This window comes from Rattus norvegicus, chromosome 14, assembly GCF_036323735.1.
Source record: "Rattus norvegicus strain BN/NHsdMcwi chromosome 14, GRCr8, whole genome shotgun sequence".
Classification (NCBI taxonomy): domain Eukaryota; kingdom Metazoa; phylum Chordata; class Mammalia; order Rodentia; family Muridae; genus Rattus; species Rattus norvegicus.
Genome location: NC_086032.1, coordinates 66,944,377 through 66,967,131, shown reverse-complemented (window position 1 = coordinate 66,967,131; position 22,755 = coordinate 66,944,377). Strand labels below are relative to the sequence as shown.

Here is a 22,755-nt window from a genome sequence, read left to right as displayed (position 1 = left end):
CCTCTGTTGAATGTAACAAAATTCACAATTGTTGGACAAATTATTCCCTCATTTGCTTTTGTTTATCTTTTCTTTCTCATAACTCCAGGAAGTGTATTCATCCATGGCAAATATGTGATCTGAGACTTGGCACCATTCATAAAAAGTTTAAGAAAAATATATGCTAGGAATCTAAAGCACTCCTAATGTCTTAACCGTAGGAGATATGTGTATACTGTCAAGAGAAACGTGTAACCACACATGATAAGAAAAAGGAGTTCAAAGTTTCCAGCAATGGTGCAGATTCTAGCATAAGGAAAGTGATGGGTCTTTCAGTCCTTGTAGAACAGGATTCGCCTGAGTGCTTTCTGGCATGCTCCAGATTCCCCTTGGCGCATTGTATGCATGATTTAAAAGAAGCTGTGTCAGCGCTGATTTATACATTGACAGCTAAGGATAAAAAGATATGGGCAAACATACAGCTCACCCTTTTACAGATTAACCTGGAGACTGCATTAGGCAAATTTGATAGCATTAAAAGATTTTGCCAATTTGTCTGGAAACAATTTCTCTTTTGTAGCATGTCAAGGGTAACACTTCATGCCACTGTACTAATTTAAATGGCTTTGATAAATTGTTCAAGAGGTTAGAGAATGGTAGTGTGGATATATATTTAGCACTTTGAAATAAAAAGGCTATTAACTTAATTGTTAAATGAATTTAATCTTTAAAAATCAAAAGTGCTCAAGAATCTAAGTGTTTTCTTGGAACCACCGCAGCCATATTATATCATGAGGATTTAAACGTCTTCCTGGAAAATGAAATTATACTTTTGCATTACTTCCTAATAAACGGGAAAAGCTTTTAAGTATTATAGTAGTGAGAGTCCTGACTGGTATTGAGGGAAAGCCTAGATTTATAAATTCAGCAAAAGTGTATCACTCCCAGGATGGGCATGCTTTTATATTGTTCTATATTGTATTATATATGTAGCATCAAGGTAGTATTGTATACGTTGATGTCCCTTGGAGGCTTGTTTAAAATGAGATGTGGCATTCAGGAAGTATTCCCTACATATGTAATTTCTAAATCAGTAATCTAAAGGGACCTCTCTGAAAGTCGCCAGATGAAATCTCCGTACCCCCATTCAGCAGCCGCATCAGAGAACCAGCTGTTTCACAAAATCTTCACGCAGTTTTGTAAGAGCCGTCCCCAAAGTGAATTAGGCCTCATGGTGAGTTCCGGATTTGAAACAAGGACAGATACATTTCTATGACAATTATAATCTCACACATGTATGTGCACATTCCCATATCCATCACAGAGGGCTAGCATGTCACTTCCGTCTCAAGTGAAGCATTAAAATATGTTTTCTCTACTGGAACAGTAATTTCTCTAAGCACCGAGGTACCAGTGTCCAAACTGCTTTTTGGAAATAGGAGTTGAGTGTGTATAATACTTATTTCTTTATTTCAAGATAGTAAATTAAGTTTATAAATTATTGAATGTAGACTCTTTTCTCAGACATGAATACCAGTTTCTCCTTTGTCCATTCCTCTTAGTCCCACACCTCATTCTTCCCTAAATAAAAAGTAATTTTTTTTTACCATGAACAGTAAGAGTTTTAATTTCAAACACAATCATCAGGGAAAAAAAGCCCACAACCAACTTTGAAACATCAGTTGTATTCCTTCTTCCACTGAACATTTGTGTTCAGTATTGAAAGCACTGATGAAAAATTATTTGTATGAATTCAATTCAATGGCCTTACATAACAGGTAAAATTACATTCACACTCTACATGCTGTTGCAATAAAATACACTTGATTTTTTTTCATTGTTATTTGGGGCCAAAATTGGCATCAAATTTTCATTTAAGTTTTAATGAATTCGTTTCCTAATATTGAATAAGTTATTTTCTTCGAGAATCACATTCTGAAAGTTTCTTAACTCCAAAACTTATAGACAGACACTGCAGGGAATTTGCGTGTAGTAGTAAACGGACATTTAGAAAGTAGTGATGAGGCACACATGACGACTTCCAGCTTGCAATGTGTGGTCTTGGTTGGGCGGGGGTGGGGGTGCACTTCTTGCTTTCAGCTGGGAGTCTGTTGGGAAAACTGCCTTTAGAAGATGAAAACCTGAAAGTAGGCTTACTCCTCTTGCCAAGGATAGTGAAATTAACATGCAGCTGGGCTTCTCTGATAAATGGATTCAGTTAGGTCACTGAGGGGGTGCATGTGACATTAAGTGATTTACAGCCCTTTACCTTAATGAAATTGTTTCAGCAAGATGACGCTGAGAGCTCTTAATGGATAGCTTTTCTTGATGTAATGAAATTGCATTCCTATGGCATTTAATATAAGGTGCAGTTATTATTTACTGGAGCTTTCCAAGAGCTGCTGCTTGCACAGACAGTTCGGAACAAAAAGAGATCTCGGTAGCTGCACAGAGAGGGCAGAATGGCTTGTGACATTCTTAAGCAGAGGAGTGTGTGTGAGGGAGCATTTCAGGAAGTGTGGTCAGGACATCAGTGCCCCTTCAGAAGTCCTCAGGTCTCCTGCACCCTGCTTCCTTTCCCTTCTGTGACATGGGGTCTTTTAATCCGTTTAACAGGCAGTTGGATTACAACCAGATCAGCTGCATTGAAGATGGGGCATTCCGAGCTCTGCGAGATCTGGAAGTGCTGTGAGTATTGCTTCTTTCTGCCCCTCTCTTCCTGGGAGCCTTGTTTCTAGAGAGTAGCAATGGGATGACTTAGCTACTGTCTAATAGTTCCATGTCAAAATGTTCTCCTAACAGGAAACTACTTAGTATAAAAACTTGTGAATATGCAGAGGAGTGAAGATGTGTGTGGGCAAAGCCATGTATATATTTCTGTGTGGATATTTGGATTTAAAAACGATCGAAAGATCTGTGTTTTGTTTTGTTTTGGTTTTGTTTTAATAGAATATCTTCCTAATTGACAGTTCTTTCCGAAGTTCCCAAATTTCTAAAAGGGGCTAGCATTTGAAATGTAAATAAATCAAATATCCAATTTAAAATAAAGATATACATAAAAAATCACCCCCTTATTTACTAATGCAGTTTGTGGTTAATATGGAAATACGTTTTTATTTAATCATGAAATTTCTCATGATGACGTAAATCAACTCATTTTCATTTGTTTATTTTGAAATTGAGTTTTTAAATTAAATGAACCACAAGGAGATCTATTTCAGAGCCCTCACTTCTATTCTCCTTGAGGAAAAGAGATTTCTCGGTGCTTTAGTCTCACCTATAGTCAGAAATCTGGTATCATGCTAACTGTGAAGTGGTTTGGAATCAATTTGTGAAAAGTTGTACAGAAATTATCAAGGCCACCCCCCATAAAAAATCGGGTGGTATGGTTAATTGGGGATTTTTTTGAACCTTTAAAAAAGTATTATGAAGGTGAACAATCTTTCAATGAAGATAATTTCTTTTAATAATATTTTATGTGATCATTATTTGTATTGCAAAGTAAGGTAGAGTTTCTACCTACCCCCTGATCGGAGGTACTTTAGAGAGTTGATAAAAATTAATCACAAGTGTGTCTAATGTTCTGTATATGACAGTCCTCTTTGTTGCTATTGAAAACAAACTTCTTTTTCTTTTGGAAAGACAGACAAAGTGCTTACACGCTCTATAGTTTTAAGTCACTTTTTAACCTGTGTACAAGCAACTGTGCTGTTGTGTATAGGGGCGGGGTTGGGCGAAATGAGAGAGTGCACAGTAAGAGCAAGTGTCAGCACCACACATAAAAACATTTGACATATATAGAGAATGTGTATTATTTTAGAATGACAGTCACTTTGCATGTTGTTATTTTCCTCTTAGTAGAATTTCTAATATTGACATTTGCAAGAAACGTTACTGTGCAACATGTTAAATAAAATCTAAAACATTAGGATGAGACTCCTAATTTCATCTTAAAGAGATACATAATGATTAGAGCCTGTTTGAAGATGAAAACAATTAAAATTTTACAGTACAAGAAAATGTGGTGTCTTTTAAAAATATCCGAATGGTTTACTGTAAAGCGATGTCATGAACATAATCTTGTTATGTACATGTTAAAGATATTATATTTAATCCATTCAAACAATTTTTCCAAAACACGGCTGATAAAGGAAAATGGCATAAAACTTTGAGAAGATGGAGGTGCCAAGTAGACCTGTACTAGGCAATCTTCCTGGAAGAGGGTTCCAGAGCTCTGAGCCTATAGGATCTTACCTTCTGACCTCGTGCGAAAAATGGCAGAATAGCAACTTGGCCTTCATCTGGGACTCCAGATTCCCAGAATTTTAATTTGAGTTTAATTTTTATTCCATGAGCACATTTGATTGTCTGACAATATTGAGGCCAAACAAGAGAATATGTTGTAATCATGCTGATCACTGATAAAAGTCTGCATGAGGATTTTTAGATAGTTAATAAAGTCTGGAATGCCAGGGGAAAACTCACAGCAGATGCGAGCAGTCAGTTCATCGCCCCATAGTAAGCTCTGTCCCTATGGAATTCTGGTTATAGAATTTAAAACTAGCTACATATTTCCTTACAATGAAGAGAAAGTCTCCAAACCATTGAAAACCTAATGTATCCATAAGAACTTCCTTTTTCTTATTTGGACATTGGACACAGAAATGCAATGAAATTGCTAGTTTTACAGATTTTTCTCCTGCCTTCAATATAGGCATAATGTAATTAAATAGAAGCATAGTGAGTCATGTCCATTAGGTACCAGACTCTCTGCCAAGTCCTGCTCTTGCTTGGCACTAAGAAACACGAGTAACAAAATCATCATCAAAGCCCTACCGTATACTTCATCATTTCAAAGGTAACCTTTCAAATATTGGCATCAAGACACCTTTTTCTATTAAATATATCTCCATAACAAAGAGCAAACTTTGAAGTTGAAAAAATAAATTGACGTATACGAAGAACATAATCATAAAACATCTCCCCAAATCAAATTCCATCATGCCTCGTATCCTCAAAGATTTCAGTTATGTTGAGTAAACTTAAACTTTGAGAGTAGGAGGAGATGTCAGTTGAAATCAAGACGCATTTGAAACTGAAACAACTGCAGAGACGAATTAGACAAAAGATACTTAGTGTGGGTAAGGGTGAAAGAGAAGTTTTTTCTTGAAATAGTCTGGGGTCATGTGAAAGTGATACTAGTCTAGTTTAGCTGGGGAGGGCAGGAGTGAGCTAGGAAAGCAGAAAGTCCTTTGAGTGGGGATTGTCAGAATACTCAGGTTTCTGCCCATGCAAACGAGGTACAGAGGCGGTCCAGGTGGATGGCATTTGATCCTCTTGGGGTGTTTGCACTGACCTTTAAGCTGAGCAGTCTGCGGAGATCACACAAGTAGCATAAATGAAATGACTAGATGGAATGGGCCAGAAAAAAAGACCAAAAGATACCACACATTCCCAGTTGTGCTCTGCAAGCACACTTGAGTGTGTTCTTCTTTTTCTTTGAAACGCCTATTGTTTCCTCTTACTGCCATGGTCAAGCCATGTTTTAATATAACATGTTTTACAAAACCTCTAGCTCTTGAAAAAATGGAGACTGACAATGGAGGACAGCGAGTTCTTTAATAACCTAGAAATTGTATATGCTCTGTTGACACACCTAATGGTCAGTTGTTTGTTGCCCTGGTACTATGGAAAATGGCCAAGCAAGCCGACATTCTTGGGAACCTTGAAGTGGAAATTTTTATATCAATCTTCTTCCTATATATAAAAATACTAGTAATTAATTCACCTATTTTACTTTGTGATTCAACTGTATTTGAAGTAGACGATGTACATTTGCAATCCCTCTCTATGCAAACTGTCAATGGTTGTGATTGACTCCAGACAGGGGGTATTTTTCTGGGGATCAGGAATTGACTTCTCAGTAAAGTTGGTCACATCATCTGAAGACCTAAACCACTGACATTTTGAAATGTATTTACAACTAGAATAACTAACGTCATGAACTAAAGTCATGTACAAGGATACAAAATTTATGGGCATCTATAAAGCATTGAATCTTGCCTTGTGTTGTACAAAATTTAGCATTCCTATGCCCAAGCAGCATGAACTACTTGTCAAATGCCACAATATATCCCGAGGTTTGAAGGGATCCTCAACGGGATTCACATTCAGTTAACTCTTTCCATCTTCAAAATAATAAAAAATAAATAATTGAATTGACATTACTTATATTAAGGGAAAGAAGGAGCAATCTGAAACGGGCAAAACTATACTTTTGTACAAAAACTCCTTTGACTACCTATTTTCCTGGCTCTTTCTCAAGATATGATGACTAAGATTGTGACCCAAAAGAAATACACAAAGTACAGCATGGCGTGCTGCAACTAAAACAGATGACATCAAAGTTTTTATATGATGCCAGAGCAAGCCCCTTCGTCCTCAAATAATGAAAAAGCCAAATATAGGTGCATGGTCTTACAGCCAAACATCTGGAGTAGCCATTGTCCACCAAAAAGTCTGATTAAGTTGTCCTCTGTAGTAACGACTATGTGTTGCAAGTATGGACCTGAAGTGTCCATCAGTATAAAATTCCATCAACACTAATTAAACAAAGATGTGTAACGTGCAGTTTTCTCACTGTCTCTGCTGTGGTAAGCAGGCTTGCAGGCTGTAGTACCGTATAGTTGTACACGTATGACAAGTGTTAAATAAAACTGAATGCATAGTGATGTGCTGAACTATGGAAGTTAGTCAACACCTCTTCTCTAAAACAGCGAATTCTCTATATTATCTCTACCCGGAAGTTAGTTGTTTGCTTAAATGTAGTCATGAGAAGTTTTTATTGTTAATATGAAATGATCACTTACTTCCTGTATCTAACTAAAACTTTTCCAACTTTTTTTTTATTCTACAGCACTCTGAACAATAACAATATTACTAGACTTTCAGTGGCAAGTTTCAACCATATGCCTAAACTTAGGACATTGTAAGTAGTCAAAATGATCACATGATGGGTTTCATTAATTACAGATGTTTCCTCAGTACGATGTCTAATGAGTAGAACATAGGATCACTAGTTTATTACCGCATAGGCAAGGAAAGCGCAACTTGAGAAGTCAAAGGATGCGATTTTAGCAAATGCACTATTACTCTGAAAACTCAAAAGCTTCCTCATAAATGATACGCATTGCAGAAAGTTTGGAGTAAAATAAAACATTTACTTTGAGCTATTGCAGAGGTCACATTTCATTAAGAAGTAGAAGACTCCTTGATTGGCTGTCAGAAATGATAAATGGGAAATCTTTATGATTTTATTACTGTATTAGAACCAGACCTAATACAGCTAAATTGCGCTCCAGTGTTCTCCGTAATGTAAAGTCAGGGCATCACCCGCTGGTGCTTGCATAATTTAAGCTGTGTCAGCATTTATATTTAAAAATATCTTTCCAGGGTTATGCACAGTCATTAAGATATTTTGGTGAAATAATGTCTGAGCTACAGCTATTTTTCTCTCTCTAGGAAAAAATGATCATTAAATCCTAATATGCAGATATCTAAATTTAGTATTTTAAAACATGTATCTCTGATGAACTAGGTTTCAAAGTCACTGAAACCTAAGAAGTTATTACTGAAAGCAAGGGAATAAAATCTAAGACCTGGGCTTGGTGTGGGAAAATGTAATTTTTTAATCAGTTAAGTCCAACTGATTATTTTTTTCAAAACACTTCTCATTTTAAATAGCACATTTCCAAGGCTGGCATGGGTGTGCTGAGATGACGTCCCATCATCTGAGCGACGAGCTAGGAAGTTTGGGTGTTCAGGGCTGACCTCTGCTATGTAGTGAGATCAAAGCACAGTGGATTGCATGAGATCTCCCTATAAAAATAAATAAAATACATGAATAAATGGGAAACCAAATAGCTTTGAATTGAAAACACTCATCTTATTTCTTAAATAAGTCCACACTGAGCTGTGTGTGATGGCACAGACCTTTAATCCAATGCCCAGGTAGCAGCAGCCGGTACAGTACAAGTTGAAGTCCAGTGTCAAGTCCATAGTGAGTTCCAAGCTAACCAGGGATGCACAGTGAGACCTTGCCCTAGGAAAAAGAAGAATAGGACCTTGAATTATAAGTATTTTAACATCTTGATAATACCAATTTAATAACTAAATTCTACTTCCCTGAGAATGAGACTAATTACAGCCTTATTTATATAAACCATATTTGATAAAATCGGTTTTTATATTAACTTTATGTAATGCATGTGAAAAGAAATAATCATGATTTTTAATCCCCAAAGACAATAAATCTACCAAAAGTCTGCAGCGATCTGTTATTGCATTTTAGTGTCCTTATCGGCTGGTAGCCATATGTTAGCTTGTCTTCCAAATAAACTTTAAAGTGCTCTGAGTCTTTTCCTCACTCCTTATTTGGTGTGGACCTGTTCATACTGTGCTTATATATCTGGAAAAGGCTTATGGAGCAGAAACCAGAGGCTACCACTGTCAGTGTTTCAAGATCTCAGTAAACTGGGGAGCTGCTCACTCAGTTTTCCCAAAACCTAGTATATGACCTTAGAGTATTCCTTATAACTTTGATACAAAACAGCCTGGTTCTTATTCATGACTCAAGGAGAAGAAAGCCATCACTTAACTTTAAATCCCCTCCCCTTTGGTTAGCTCATTTTTCTATGGCATTATTGGTACTTAGAAATTCCATTTTATACTCTGATTATCTTTCTAGTCTGAGGTCTATGTTTTACTATCCATTATCATTATTGGGTTAGAATTGAACACATCAGCTAAAAGGGGCTAAAATGGTTTCCCTGTGTCATAGACAATTCTAAGAATGATGCTTTGATTTATAGCATTAGATGTCCCATTCTTTAGTTTGAGCAAACATAAAAGCCAGTTTAAAGTCATTTACCTAATTTATTGGATACATTTGCATGATACTTTATTAATGGAGACATACTCTTTGCAATTTGGAAAAAATCCATGATCTCGCAAAGATTCTTGCAACCTAAAGGAGACATATTTAATCCCTTCCCTCCCAGGCTCTGATGCCTGAGAATTTTACTCCTTGCTCTTTGGAGCTAGATCCTAAGAGCCAAATTCAGCTTATTCTTTTACGAAGAAAATTAGAGAGAAAAAAAGACAGAAACGGGCAAGGGAGACAGAGAGGCCGAGAAGGGGAGCTGGAGAGACAGATATAGACTCAGAGACATAGAAGGAGGGGTGGGGCAGTGAAAGAGGGAGGGAGGGAGGGGAGAAATTAGAAGAGATATGTTAAAAACACTGTCTTATGTGGAATTATTGTTCTATCTTATTTAACAAAATAATGCTATGGTAAAGACTTTGTAAACCATTGCTATAGAAACTAATAATAGTAGGCCTTTGTTAGTATTTGGCCTGCAGGCCACAAGTTTGTTATAAATGCTCTCCTCCTTGCCTTCATGTCCACAGCTCTGAGCTGCCTCTCATTCTGTTGAGGCTGCAGAATAATTCGCCTTGTGTTGCTTGAGTGCTTGTTTGTTTGTTTGGGGTTTTTGTTGTTTTTTTGTTGTTTGTTTTGGTCTTGGTTTTTGGTTTCTGTAGTATTGTTGTTGTTACCCTTTTGAATTAACACAGACAAAATAAAATTTCGTGGTTCTACTGCTGTTGTTTTGCTTAAATCATTAAAGGATTTGACTCCTGTTTGTAAATCAATTTAGTTATCAGAGGAAAAAAAACTGCATAGCAATTCCCCGAGATGTGTCTGTATTGAGTTGATTAAAAAAATAGTTTAATAACAAATTTTGAATTAACTGTCTCCTATTTTCTTGCTTTGAACTCCTTCTTCTCATTTAGTCGACTCCACTCCAACAACCTATACTGCGACTGCCACCTGGCCTGGCTCTCGGACTGGCTTCGCCAAAGGCCACGGGTGGGCTTGTACACTCAGTGTATGGGCCCATCCCACCTGAGGGGCCATAATGTAGCAGAGGTTCAAAAACGAGAGTTTGTCTGCAGTGGTAAGATCAGTGAGGTTACAGCATTTATTTCTTTTTTACACTATTGGGTAACAGGTGTGAGGAACTCAAATGTCCAAGGTTCAGATTTGTTTTCCAGTGAGACATCACTATTCATCCCCATGGACACCCTCTTTTCGCCCTCTACTCAGAACAATAGATTCTACGATATGTGTACCTTGGGCAATTACTGATGCCTTGTACGGAAAACATTTCCATTTTAACCCATGGACATATAAGAAATTCCTAGATTGTAGCAATATTTGCGAATTGTTATTTTCACTTTTATCAATGATTATTATATACTTTTTGGCTAATGAAAATGAACAGATAATCCCCAGATATTTCCTCTAAAATTCAGTATAACTCAATTGTAATTATAAAATGTTGGGGTAACTCCTTTTTAGATATATACTTCTAGTGGTTCAATTGTATTTAAATATATAACTACCTTAAGTACCATAATATCTGCCAGCCAAATTTATCAGTAACTTATATTTAATTGGTTTTGAATGTCTAAATAGTATTAATCTAAATATTTCACATAGCTGTCTCATTTCAAGTCTCTTGAAACAACTATGAAAAATATCAATTAATCTCTCTATTTTGGAGACTAAAATATGACTAAAATGGTAATCATCAAGTTCAAGATCTCACCATATATGCTCTGTATATGCATATATATGTGTGTATATATACACAAATTTATACACATATATGATTATATATTTATGAATATATGGTTAGATCTCCTTCAGAACAGTTGTTTAAAATATAATCAAACATACATTTTTCATGGTGTTGGGATCAAACCCAAGTCCTCATATGTCTTGGCAAGATCTCTTCCACTCTATTACATCACCAGGCCTCACACAAAGTTTGAAATAACTATATAATTGGCTTTTCATATTTATGGATTACACACACACACACACACACACACACACACACACACACACACACTCTACCAACCACAGATCAGATCAAAACTTTTGTAAAACAAAGGTTCAGTCCTCAAACTTCACCATCATCTTCTTGTCTTTTGTCTGTAAGTAATGCAATAATATATCAAACATTTGTACATCTTTTATATTCTCTGTTATAAGTAATCAAAAAATTGGCATTTTAGGGTTGATTTGTGTATGTTATGTCCAAATGAAATTCCCTTTTATATAAGGTAACTTATAAACCCCTTATTCTGGTGTCTAAAATGGAGGTCTGTTCTCACTCATGCTTACCAAGGGAGGAATCCCCGGCATCCAAAGCAATTAACATGTTTAAATGACTGAGGAAAATCACTAGCTCACACTCCAACATTTAGAGCTGTCTTTGGGTGTTTATCTGCATTTCCCATGCTTTTAAATCTAGCTTGAATTTTCCTGTAATACTATCAAATGTTCTCAGTATGTCTGATTGCTAACAGTTCTCTACTAACCAATGTCTTTCTCTTTTTGCTTTTTCCTTGCTGCCTTCTAGATGAGGAAGAAGGCAAGTTAACTCTGTGTGTGTGTGTTTTGTCCCTCCCCACATTTTTATAGATTTAGAATATTGTTGTCATTTGAGAGCTTGTGTGGAGGGGTGGGTTTAGCGGCTAGTCCGTTGTCTCTTCCTGGCACTTGTCTCCCATTGGGATGGACCCTTTCCAGAAGATCCCAGAGGGTTTTCGTGATTTTCTCCAGAAACCATGGATAAGCAGGTGACTGTTTGATGTAGCCTGGCTGATGATGGTCTGGTTTTCATTAGAGAGGTCATGAAATCTGATTTCAGATTCTTTTGCTTTCATATACTGAATAGGGAAATTACACAAGTCCAGGTGACTGATTATAGCAGAAATATCTATCAGAGTAGGCCCTGAAAAGAGTCATTTGGATGAACAATTACAGAATGATATCCCACAAATTACTATAATAATTTCCAAGAAAGCAGCAATTTTGAGTCTATCCAGACACCAAACTTTTATTATATAGTTTTCCCCTCCATTTGATGGCATAGGATAACTTAATTTGGTCAATGGCTATGTCAACCAAAATGGAAGTCCTCTGTATTTTTTTAAGACACAAAGTAAATTATACTACAAGCTCCATTAATCTGATTAGAAATAATATAAATTATTCTGAAGTAGCAACTGTTTTTGGAATTAGACTTCAGGCCTTGAATCTGAATTTAGTTTTACTAATATTTTTCAAGTTCAAAAAGTCTTACAATTTGGAGATGGAGAGATGGCTCAGGGTTAGGAACTCCATCCAGAGATCCTGAGTTCAATTCCCAGTAATCACATGGTGATTACTTTTATCTGTAATGAGATCTGATGCCCTCCTCTGGTGTGTCTGAAGACAGCTACAGTATATAGCTATATATAAAATAAATAATTATTGTTAAAAAAGAAAGTCTTACAATTTTTATGGCAATTGATGAAACATCAAGAGAAAAATGCATTGAATTTCAACATATAAATACATATATTCCACAAATATTCTGGACGCTTACTTAATGAGTAAGTCCAAGGCTTTTGATCTTTGTCTCCTGCTTCCCTAACTGAGCAGTTTGCATGTTTCTCATGTTTCTCGATTGTGAAATTCCAGAGAGAACTCTAACTGCCATTGATTTCTTTCTCTCTCTTTTTTCTCCTTTAGGTCACCAGTCATTCATGGCTCCCTCCTGCAGTGTGCTGCACTGCCCGATTGCTTGTACCTGTAGCAACAACATTGTAGACTGCCGAGGGAAAGGTCTCACTGAGATCCCCACAAATCTGCCTGAGACCATCACAGAAATGTATGTGCCCTACATCTTCTAATTCTCCTTCCACCTCCTTACTAATCAACCCATGATATTCTCTTAGGAAATGTGAGTTGAGAAAAGGCAACCCTGTTGCCTTGGGCAAATGATTTTTCTGAAGCATAGGGGACCTTTATTCTGTTCAGTTGAATACTTAGTTGAAATTGTTCCGAGGTATCACAAGTAGAATGAAAAGGAATACATTTTAGGACAGTTGGTTAAAAGGCTGTTTTGGAGACAGTGTATGCATCTCATCTGACTATAGGTTCTATGGGTTTTCTGATGTTGGTGTCCTACTACAGCAATGGAGTAGAGAGGAGGCCAACAGTAGTAAAAGACACTGCTAGCACATGAGCTCCCTTTTCAAACGCCAGGGCTTAAATTGAAGTGTCATGACCCTGCTTTAATGGGTGGAGCACACATGTACAGAATGTGCCAGACTGTAGCAAGTGTCAATTATTTAGCTAGATATGTGTCTCAGTTACTACCTCTAGCAAAAGCTAAATTCTCTAGGCCGTCGCATTCCTTTATTTCATAGGATTGAACGTTAATGTCCTTGGGAAATCTAAGTCATAGATTCACATATGTCAAAGAAATTCACGTAAGATGCAATTCAGAACGTCACCATCACAGGAAGCACTAAGGAGGCGTTAAGGAAGCAGTTATCTCTATCTAGACCACAGTGTTACCATTTCATAAGCCAATTCTAGATAGTAACACCGTTATCAGCTTTAGATTTTTTTTGCCTAAGTAGAAATAATTTTCCATAAAAGCAAAAAATAAACCTATTATTTTCAAAAACTGCCTTTATTCAACACATTTGTCTAATTGCTATAATAAAGTGCTTTAGTTTCCTATATGAGGATAATCTATGTTCACAAAGTCTGCCTTCACAACTTTCAGGTATAGAATGGGTTCATAGAGTCTTTGAAATATTAGGCTAAGAGACAGGACCTTCTGCAGAACCGCCAGAATCCATTGAGATTTACCAGAAGAAGCAAAACAATTCATAATGCATGCACAGAATAGTATCTTATTCAATTGTTTAGTTGGCGTAATATTATCTTACCCATTTCCACGTATTTGAAGCTTTTTCTAATCTGACTCTTACAAGAACAATGTGACGTGGTTTTGGAAGTGTCAGGTCAGATTTTTTAAGAAGGGACATCAAGAGCAAATGGCAGAGGTAGCAGTGAGTGGGAAGCTTTAGAGATAGGAGAGTGGGACTTCAGAATAATATTTTCATTTTGAGGCATTAAAAAATAGTGATTAAGGACTATCCATCTATCAATAAAGCTAGGTATTATTGAAGTCTTTTGAGCTTAATTAGAACATAGTAGATAGTCTGAAGTAGATTATGATAAGAAAGCCATAGTAATTATTTAATCTCTTCTAGAATTTGGTATTAAAATAACAAGAGGAGAGACTTAATGCAGAGACAGTGACATACAGTCAGTAATCCTTACTCTTTAAAAGGCTGTGCCAGGGTAACATTTTATTGACTTATATTCATATATAGCATTGGGTTTCATAAAGACAATTTCTTTTAAATATACATTTTATCATATACTGTGATCATATTCACACTAGTTCAGTTTCCTTCTGTGTCTGTGTGTGTGTGTGTGTGTGTGTGTGTGTGTGTGTGTGTGTGTGTGTGTGTGTGTGGTTTTATGGTTTTATGTTTCTATAAGGAGGTTAAGACCCACAAAGGAGAGAAAACATAAAACTGGCAATATTTGCTTGTCTATGTCCGGCTTACTGATTTGATGTGTTATCTCCAGTTACATTCATTTTGTAGAAAACTGCATTATGTTTCTCTCATTTAGAGATGAATAAAATTCCATTATGTTTACATGCAGACCACATTTTCTTTGTTCATTCATTTGCTGACAGACACCTTGGCTGATTGCATAACTCAGCTATTAAGACTAGTGCTAGAATAAATAGGACTGAATATACATTTTTACTGACATCAGTTCATGTTTTTTAAACTGAAACCAGTATATTGACCTATTCAGACACAAACTTATATAAAGTACATAAAAATACTTTAAATTTCCAGAGATTTGATTCTATTTTCATTAAATACTAGTGATTTAGTATAGTGTGTAATAACTATAAGACGAGGAATCAAATGCCCATTGTTATGAGTTGAACACATACAGCTGAAGGTGTTACAGAGGGCAGAAAAGGGAGGCAAACATAAAGTCAGTGCGTAGGTAGAGTTGTGTATTTTGATTAACACCTCAGGATTACTGGTCATTTACAGACTCTGAGTTCCTCATCAAATTCTTTCCCTCCTATGATGTCATCGTTTTGGGAATTGGAGAGTGTTGTCAGTTTAGAATGGAGCAATCATTCTAACATAGAATAATGCAATCATTTCATAAATGATTGCTCAAACATGGAATCCAAAGTATAAAAATAACACAGGAGCTAGGCCTGGTGGGGAGGAGGTAAATGGAAAGTGAAATCAGAGTTAATAAAATATGGTGAACATCGAAAACAAAGATGTGCAGATTATATAGGCGTGGTGCTTAGATGATATATCATAGCATAGAGGATGAAAGAAAAGATCACTGGAAAATGGTTCACGAAGACTTCACACTGTGTCTCAATATTATAAAAATCTTACACTTTATTGGAATGTATCTGGACACTGGTGTTTTGAATTGAATCTTACAGTCTTAGGGCTGTATCCAAAATGGGCTTTCAAAGGCAGAAGATCCCAAGAATCTATTACATGTGTCTTTGGGGGATGTTAGAAGAGCAGAAAATATTGAATAACATAAGAAGGGGACATGGACACAGATGAGTGTCAATAGAAATTCTTTATTAGTAGGGATTTGCATTGGTAAGGATTTACTAGAGAAAGCAGCAAAAATTATGCCGTTGTCGTGAATAGGTTGGAGAGAAACTTATTCTATCGCCACAAATAAGAAGTGACAATAGCAAAGTAATTTGGGCAAAAACATAATGCAGATTTTAATAACTTTTAAGCAGTAACCTAATTTACCAGAGTCAAAGATTTTGAAGTAACTGACCCAACAATTCATCAATTAACCAATGAGGAGAGGGAAAGAGATGGGAGAACCTGAGGAGAAGGCTAGGAAAGTGAAAGCAAGAAAAGAGCCTGCAGGCAAAACATCTCCTCAGGCAGGTTTTGCTGCCTGTGAGCCAGCCAGGTGAAGTCTAGACACAGTTCAGGATTTTAACCATTCCTACAGAAGGACCCAATTTTGTCAGTCAGGATTACAAAAGACAATTATCAGTGTTAAGGATGGGAATACTCAAAATGGAAAGGAACAATGAGTTTTTCTAAGGGAGAACACACACACACACACACACACACACACATGTACATAGATACATGTATATATATATATATATGTGATCATTTTTTAAAAAAACTGATTTTAAAAACAAGAAATATGCAATAATTATTAAATTAGAATAGAACAATAGTTTTGAGAAAAAATTAAAGTTGAATAAAACATGTGTGTGAAAAAACAAGAATTATATGGTTGTCTCCAGAGAGACTATGCCAGAACCTGACAAATACAGATGTGGATGCTGGCAGCCAACCATTTCACTGGGCATGGTGACACCAATAGAGAAGTTAGGGAAAGGGCTGAAGGAGCTGAATGGGTTTGCAACCCCATAAGAAAAACACAATATCAACCAACCAGAACCCCCAGAGGTCCTGGGGACTAAACCACCAACCAAAGAGTACACATGGAGGGACCAATGGCTCCAACTTCATATGTAGCAGAGGATGGGATTATCTGGTGTCAATGGGAGGGGAGGCCTATGGTCCTATGAAGGCTTGATGCCCAAGTGTAGGAGACTGCCAAGGCGGTGAGGTGGGAGTGAGTGAGTGGGTGGGGAAACACCCTCATAGAGATAGGGGGAGGCAGGATGGCATAGGGGGATTGCAGAAGGGAAACAAGTAAAGAGGATAACATTTGAAATGTAAATAAATAAAATAGGGCTGGAGAGATGGCTCAGCTGTTAAGAGCACTTGACTGCTCTTCCAGAGGTCCTGAGTTAAATTCCCAGCAACTACATGGTGGCATACCATCATTTGTAATGGGGGTCTAGCGTCCTCTTCTGGTGTATCTGAAGAGAGCTACAGTGTATTCACATACATAAAATAAACTGTAAAATAAATACATAAATTAATTAATTAACAAAATATCCAATAAAAAAAGAAGGAATATGGCACATGGGAAGAATGCAGTCATATCTACTCGTAGCAAAGAGGGACAAACAGCTGCCCTAGAGGAGGAAGCAAAAATATATCGAAAGTAATACAGTGTGTGAGACACTTTAAGTGGTTTATTCTAGGTAATCCTTTTTATTTTTCATTTTAGCACTATGTCGCTCCCTTGCATGCTCTATAGATTTCACATAATGGTGGAGTTTAGTAGCATGGAAGTTATACTAAATAATACATCCCATTGGGTTTGCCTATACTGAAGACATGGTTTGTCATATCATGGTACAATAAGTTAAATTTATAAGTAGGAATAAAGGCATTTGTCAGGGTCTAGGCAAATTTTATTTCTCTGATTATTGCATTGTTATTCAGTGGGAACAGAACGCTTTCAGAGGTGCAAGGTAATAGCTTAGTGACTCATTTTTATCTTTTAAAAATAAAAAATATCTGTAAGTGATAAAATATAGAAGTAGTGCCAAAAAACATTGTTTTTTAATTTTTTAGAGAATACTGAAAATTTTAAAAACCCTCATTGGTCAAATATCTTAAATCCATGTTTATTATGAGTTATCTGTGCAATATCTTTATTTCAGGTAGAGATATTTCAATAATGTAATACATGTTTATTATAATAGGCTCATAACTGTAATAAACAGGGAGTATCTATGCTCTCTGTAAAAACGACAAACCTCCCTGTGATCTAGGTTACAAAGTATTCTCTTTGTTCTGCATTTTTTTTTGCAAATAAAAATTCATGCTTTGATGTTTTGCACAACATTTATTTGTGGAGATATAAAAGAAGAGACTTGTAGTAAGTCAAAATAACATCATTTGGAGAAGAAAAAGTAGGAATAGATTAACATCTATTTGAACTCTTCCATGCAGAATGCTTGCACACACAACATATAATTTGATTTTTTCATTGACTTATGATGTTTTTTATTAAATTAAATAAGAGAGGAACAATACTTTAGGGTCATGTACAGATAAGCCTCTGGGGATGGCAGGGGTTGGGGGGCACTCTTTTCAGGAAACCTGATAACACAATGATTTTATCATGGCATATGATCTGTGTTTCCATTTATGGGCTGGGGATAAGTTTTAACTATGCCTACTGATCACATTTTAATTCATAAGTTTATTTCATTTTGCTTTATCTTATTAGATAGTTGGAACTTTTGAGTTTGAAACATGTTTTAATCACATTCGCCTTCCTACCTACAACTTTTCTCAGATTCATCCACTACTTTCCACCCACCAACTTTGCGTGTCTATTTTTTAAAACCCTCAAGATCAATCTGCACTATGCAAATGTTCTGGGATATACATTGTTCTACTGGATCATGATGCTACAGTCTTAGAGAAAACAGTCTTTCCCTCTCTCAGCAGCTAAGAGCTTCCAGTCACTATGGCATTAAGAGTTCCATTAGCAAATAGAACCTCATGAAACTAAAATATTTTTATTCTGTAGAGACCATCGTCCCTCAAGTAAAGAGGAAGAATGGGAAAAATCTTTACCATCTATATGTGTTTCTAGTTTTGAACACCTTTCTCTGAGTATGAGTTATACAAAGACAAGAACAAGTTCTATTTAGACCACCAAAGAGTAGCCTGTAACAATGGACACCAAGGCACTTGATAAATAGTTGATATATAGCTATAGGAAGTGAATCTGTACACAATTCAGAAATCAATGAAGTACTTATTACTGATTTATCAATGAGAGAATTTTTTTTTTACCAAGACTAATAAATAGAACTCTAAGGTGGAGTCAGCCCTTCTTTCTTTGACAACATTTCTTTTGGGCATAAAATCCATAAAAGCTTAGATAAATAAATTTAATTTAATAAAGAGTTTAATAACACAAGCTAACACAAGCTGAAAGAATTCACCAGTGAAATTTCCTTTTTTTAACATACACTGCTTTGAAGTCCTCTCTGTTATAGCTCCCTTTCTTGCATTCTCTGATGACAAACGCAACAGGTTGTAATTACTCTGCTTGAGAGATGGGTGAATTCACCACCTTAAAGATGATGCACGGACACATTCCTTTGAAGTCATATTTCTTCTCTAATGCGGGGCATAGGCATTTAATCCCTTACACTGTCAATTTAATTTTGGGAGACTTATTTTTAAAAAGAGCTGAAAAAAATGAGAAAAGTAAGGAATCTTACCAGAAAAATTTAACCGTGAAACAGCTCACATAGATTTAATTTTAAACTTACAAATGTAAAGCTCACTGTTACTTCTTACAAAGCTCTGGAAGAGAGATAGGCACACTTCGGCTAGTTAAGATAGTGTCACAAAGGAAAGTAGGCACTCAGGAAGAGGAAGTGGCAAATACTGAGAAAAAAATAACAGACGTAGTAGAAATTTCCAGATAAAGAGCTCATAGAAGCAGGGACGGGAGTTTTCAGGTTTGGGAATGTGTAGAAATGAAACCTCTTTCATGTTGGTTTGGGTCCATAACCTCTGCTAATGTCATCTTTTCTGTTCAATTTTGTTTGCTTTGTACCATATCTTGTTTTAGAGAATTCTCACTCTCTCGTTCAGGATGTCCTCAAACATTTACTCCTCTTGCCTCAGCTTTCTGAGTAACTGGGATTTAATATATTTATTAAAGCAAATGTTATTTTATTATGTAATATATATATATTATTTTATAATTTTAAAATATATTTAAAATAAATTCTTGTCTCATACAATACATCTGAACCATAGTTTCCTCTCCTTCCACTTCTTGTAATTCCCCAGAAGCTCGCCACTGCCCCAGACCCAGTAGCCATCCATTTTCTTTTCAGACAAAAAGGAAGCCTCCAAAAGAGGAAGGACAAACAGCACAAAACAAGATAGAATAAGGCGAGGCAAAAGCCCTCCTATTGAGAGTGAACAAGGCAACCCAATAGGAGGAAAAGTCTCAAGATCAGGCAAAAGAATCAGAGATCCACCTACTACCACTGTTAGTAGGCCCACAAAAATAGCTAACAACCATAGCATATACACAGAGGACACATGCAGGCCCTCTGCTTGGCACTTCATTCTCTATGAGCCTATGTGACTCCTGCTTAGTTGGTTCAGTGGGCCATGGTTTCCTTTTGTCCTTCATCCCCTGATTCTTGCAGTCTTTCATCCCTGTCTTCTGGGTGGGGTTCCCGATCTCTGGAGGAACCCAGTAGAGACCTTCAACTTAGACTCTCTCCATATAATGTCTATAGGTGGGTCTTTGCATCTGCTGCTGGATGAAGGCTCCCTGATGAAAACTGGACAAAGCAGCAATCTATGGTTATAGAAGAATAGCATTAGGAGTCATTTCATTGATGTTTGTCAGTCTGTTTTGACAGTCATATTTGGTTCTACTCTAAGTCTCTAGGGTATCCAGATCTCTGGTTTCTGGTTATCTAAACAGTGTCTGCGATGGGCTCACTGTTGTTAAGTGGGCCTCAAGTTAAAGAGTTGGCCATATCCACCAGTTCTATGCCACCATTAACCAGCACATCGTGCAGGCAGGAGAGATCGTCGAAGTTTTGTGGCTGGGTTAGTATCTCAGTTTCTCTTTCCATAGACTTCAGAGCATCTCTTCATGCCAAAAGACCAGAAGGTAGGGTAAAGGCTCCTGCCTGGTACCAGTTCTACTTTTCTGTGTTCAAGGGCTGAGTAGACTCTGTCCTCAGCAATATGGCCCCGCCATCAATTTTCAAAGAGTGACTTTGTCTCTTAGCATCAGTAGGGTTTGTTTAGGGATCTCCAGGGGAGTTCATCAGCCAACAACTCAGGCAAATATAATGCCATTCCCACTTCTGGAAGCCGTGTCTGGCTACAAAAGATAGTCACTTCAGGCTCTCTGATCTCCATTACTAGGAATCTTCACTGGGATCATGTTCACAGATGCCAGAAAGTTTCTACTGAACCAGGTTTCCATATCACTCCCAAAGGTAGCCCTAAATGCCTCTTAATTCTAGCAGTATCTCCTCTCTCTCTCTCTCTCTCTCTCTCTCTCTCTCTCTCTCTCTCTCCCTCCCTCCCTCCCTCCCTCCCTCCCTCCATTCTCCCAATCTCTGCCTGATTTTACTTGTTCCTCTCCTGCTGCAGTCCACCCAAAGAATGTATTTTATTTCTACTTTCCCAGGGAGAGCCACCCCCACCCACAAACATACATGTTTACTAATCTTTCTGGGCTTACAAACTGTACCTTGGTTTTCATCTATTTAATAGCTAATGTCCACTTATAAGTGAATACATACCATGTGTATATTTTGGGGTTTGGGTTATCTCACTCAAGATGATTTTCTCTAGTTCTATCCATTTATCTGCAAATTTCATGACATCCTTTTTTTAACTGAGTAATAACTCCAGTGTGTAAATGTATCACATTTTCTTTATCCATTCTTCAGGTGAGAGGCATCTAGATTGTGTCCAGTTTCTGGCTATTATTAATAAAGGTCAGTGAACATAGCTGAGCAATTGATCTTGCAGGATGGAGTGCCAGGATTAGTATAGCTGGGTCAATTTGCAGATTTCTGAGGAACCGTCATATTGATTTTCACAGTGGCTGTACAAGTTTCCACTCCCAGTAACAATGGAGGAGTTTACCCTTTGTTCCACATCTTCACCGGCAATGTGTTATTATCATTCCAATAGGCACAAACCATTGTCTCTGTCTTTGTCTCCCCGGTTACATATTCTATCACCTGAACTTTGTGTGGACTAGCACTAAATTGTTTAGTATATTATAATTGATGGCAAGTTATCCCTTTAGGCTGCAAGCCTGACAGTAAGAGTCACCTCTCTCTGTCCTGACAAAACTGTCTCAATATTTAGCCTAGTAATAATGGGAAAACGCACCATATTGGAGCTTCCAACCCTATCTGGGGAATCAGGGTTTGAGCACATATTGTGAAAAGCTTCCTAGATAGAATTTTTATAGCAAAAGGCATGCCAATATAGTGCATAAAAACTTATTTGAGAAGTAAGGTGAAATCCACTGTAAAAGAAAGCCCGACGCTGGTGTGGAGTCTTCTCAACACTCAGCTGCTTTGGGCAATCCTGTTGCAAACTTAATTTTCAAAGATGGTCAAAGTCTCAGGCTAGTTGATGCAGGATTCTGTTCCTTGAAGAATTATTAATATCAAATTTATTCTTGGTATATTCCAGCTAAGAAGTAACTTCTTAGATATCTTTTTAGGTATTCTACTTTTCAGTGCAGTGTGAAAGGCTACCGTGTGATAAAAGTTCCCTCTCTTCAGTTGTGTTACATATTTTGGTGTCCTGTCTAGTGTTTTCCAGCCATTCTACAGATGCTCTAGACAATTTAGAAGACGCTTTGTGAGGAGTCTTGTAATGAATTAGATCTTTCAGCCTGGGACAGGTCTTCTGAGTGTGGCTTCAAGGTTTCCAATAATGAACTGCAGCTGGGATTAAAATACATTTCTGGACATACTTCTGAGATAGGTATTTAAAGGGATTGCACATTGTAGTCAGTATGCTGCTCTCCTTAGTCCAGAGAACTCTTGTGCTGGAAGATTATGTCAGTTCATTGTACTTCTCCTGGGTTATTTGTACACAGGACAAAAATGAAAGGAGACATAATGTGGAATGTGAAGCCAGGTGTCTATAGTCTGTATTTACATGCTGACCATTTGAAATTTCTTGCTTCTCCGATCTGTTCAGACACTTCTCTTACTCTCAGGTGGTTTGTCCTTTTGCATGCTGTCTATATTAGCATCGTCTAATATTTTGCTTACTTTAACTACATTTAATAGTACTCATTCA

At 36.9% G+C, this 22,755-nt stretch overlaps 1 protein-coding gene across 5 annotated transcripts in view; it reads left to right on the top strand.

Moving 5' to 3' along the window:
- Slit2 (slit guidance ligand 2) overlaps positions 1-22,755 on the top strand; it is a 338,857-nt gene that overhangs the window by 201,386 nt on the left and 114,716 nt on the right. For 4 of the 5 annotated variants that reach the window (XM_017599277.3, XM_039092141.2, XM_017599278.3 and 1 more), the window contains exons 6-9: positions 2,596-2,667; positions 6,896-6,967; positions 9,832-9,995; positions 12,626-12,764. In XM_017599277.3, the coding sequence (XP_017454766.1) occupies positions 2,596-2,667; positions 6,896-6,967; positions 9,832-9,995; positions 12,626-12,764 (447 nt within the window). Of the gene's footprint in view, positions 1-2,595; positions 2,668-6,895; positions 6,968-9,831; positions 9,996-11,468; positions 11,481-12,625; positions 12,765-22,755 lie in introns of all 5 variants that reach the window. The other variant, NM_022632.2, reaches the window with a different exon arrangement.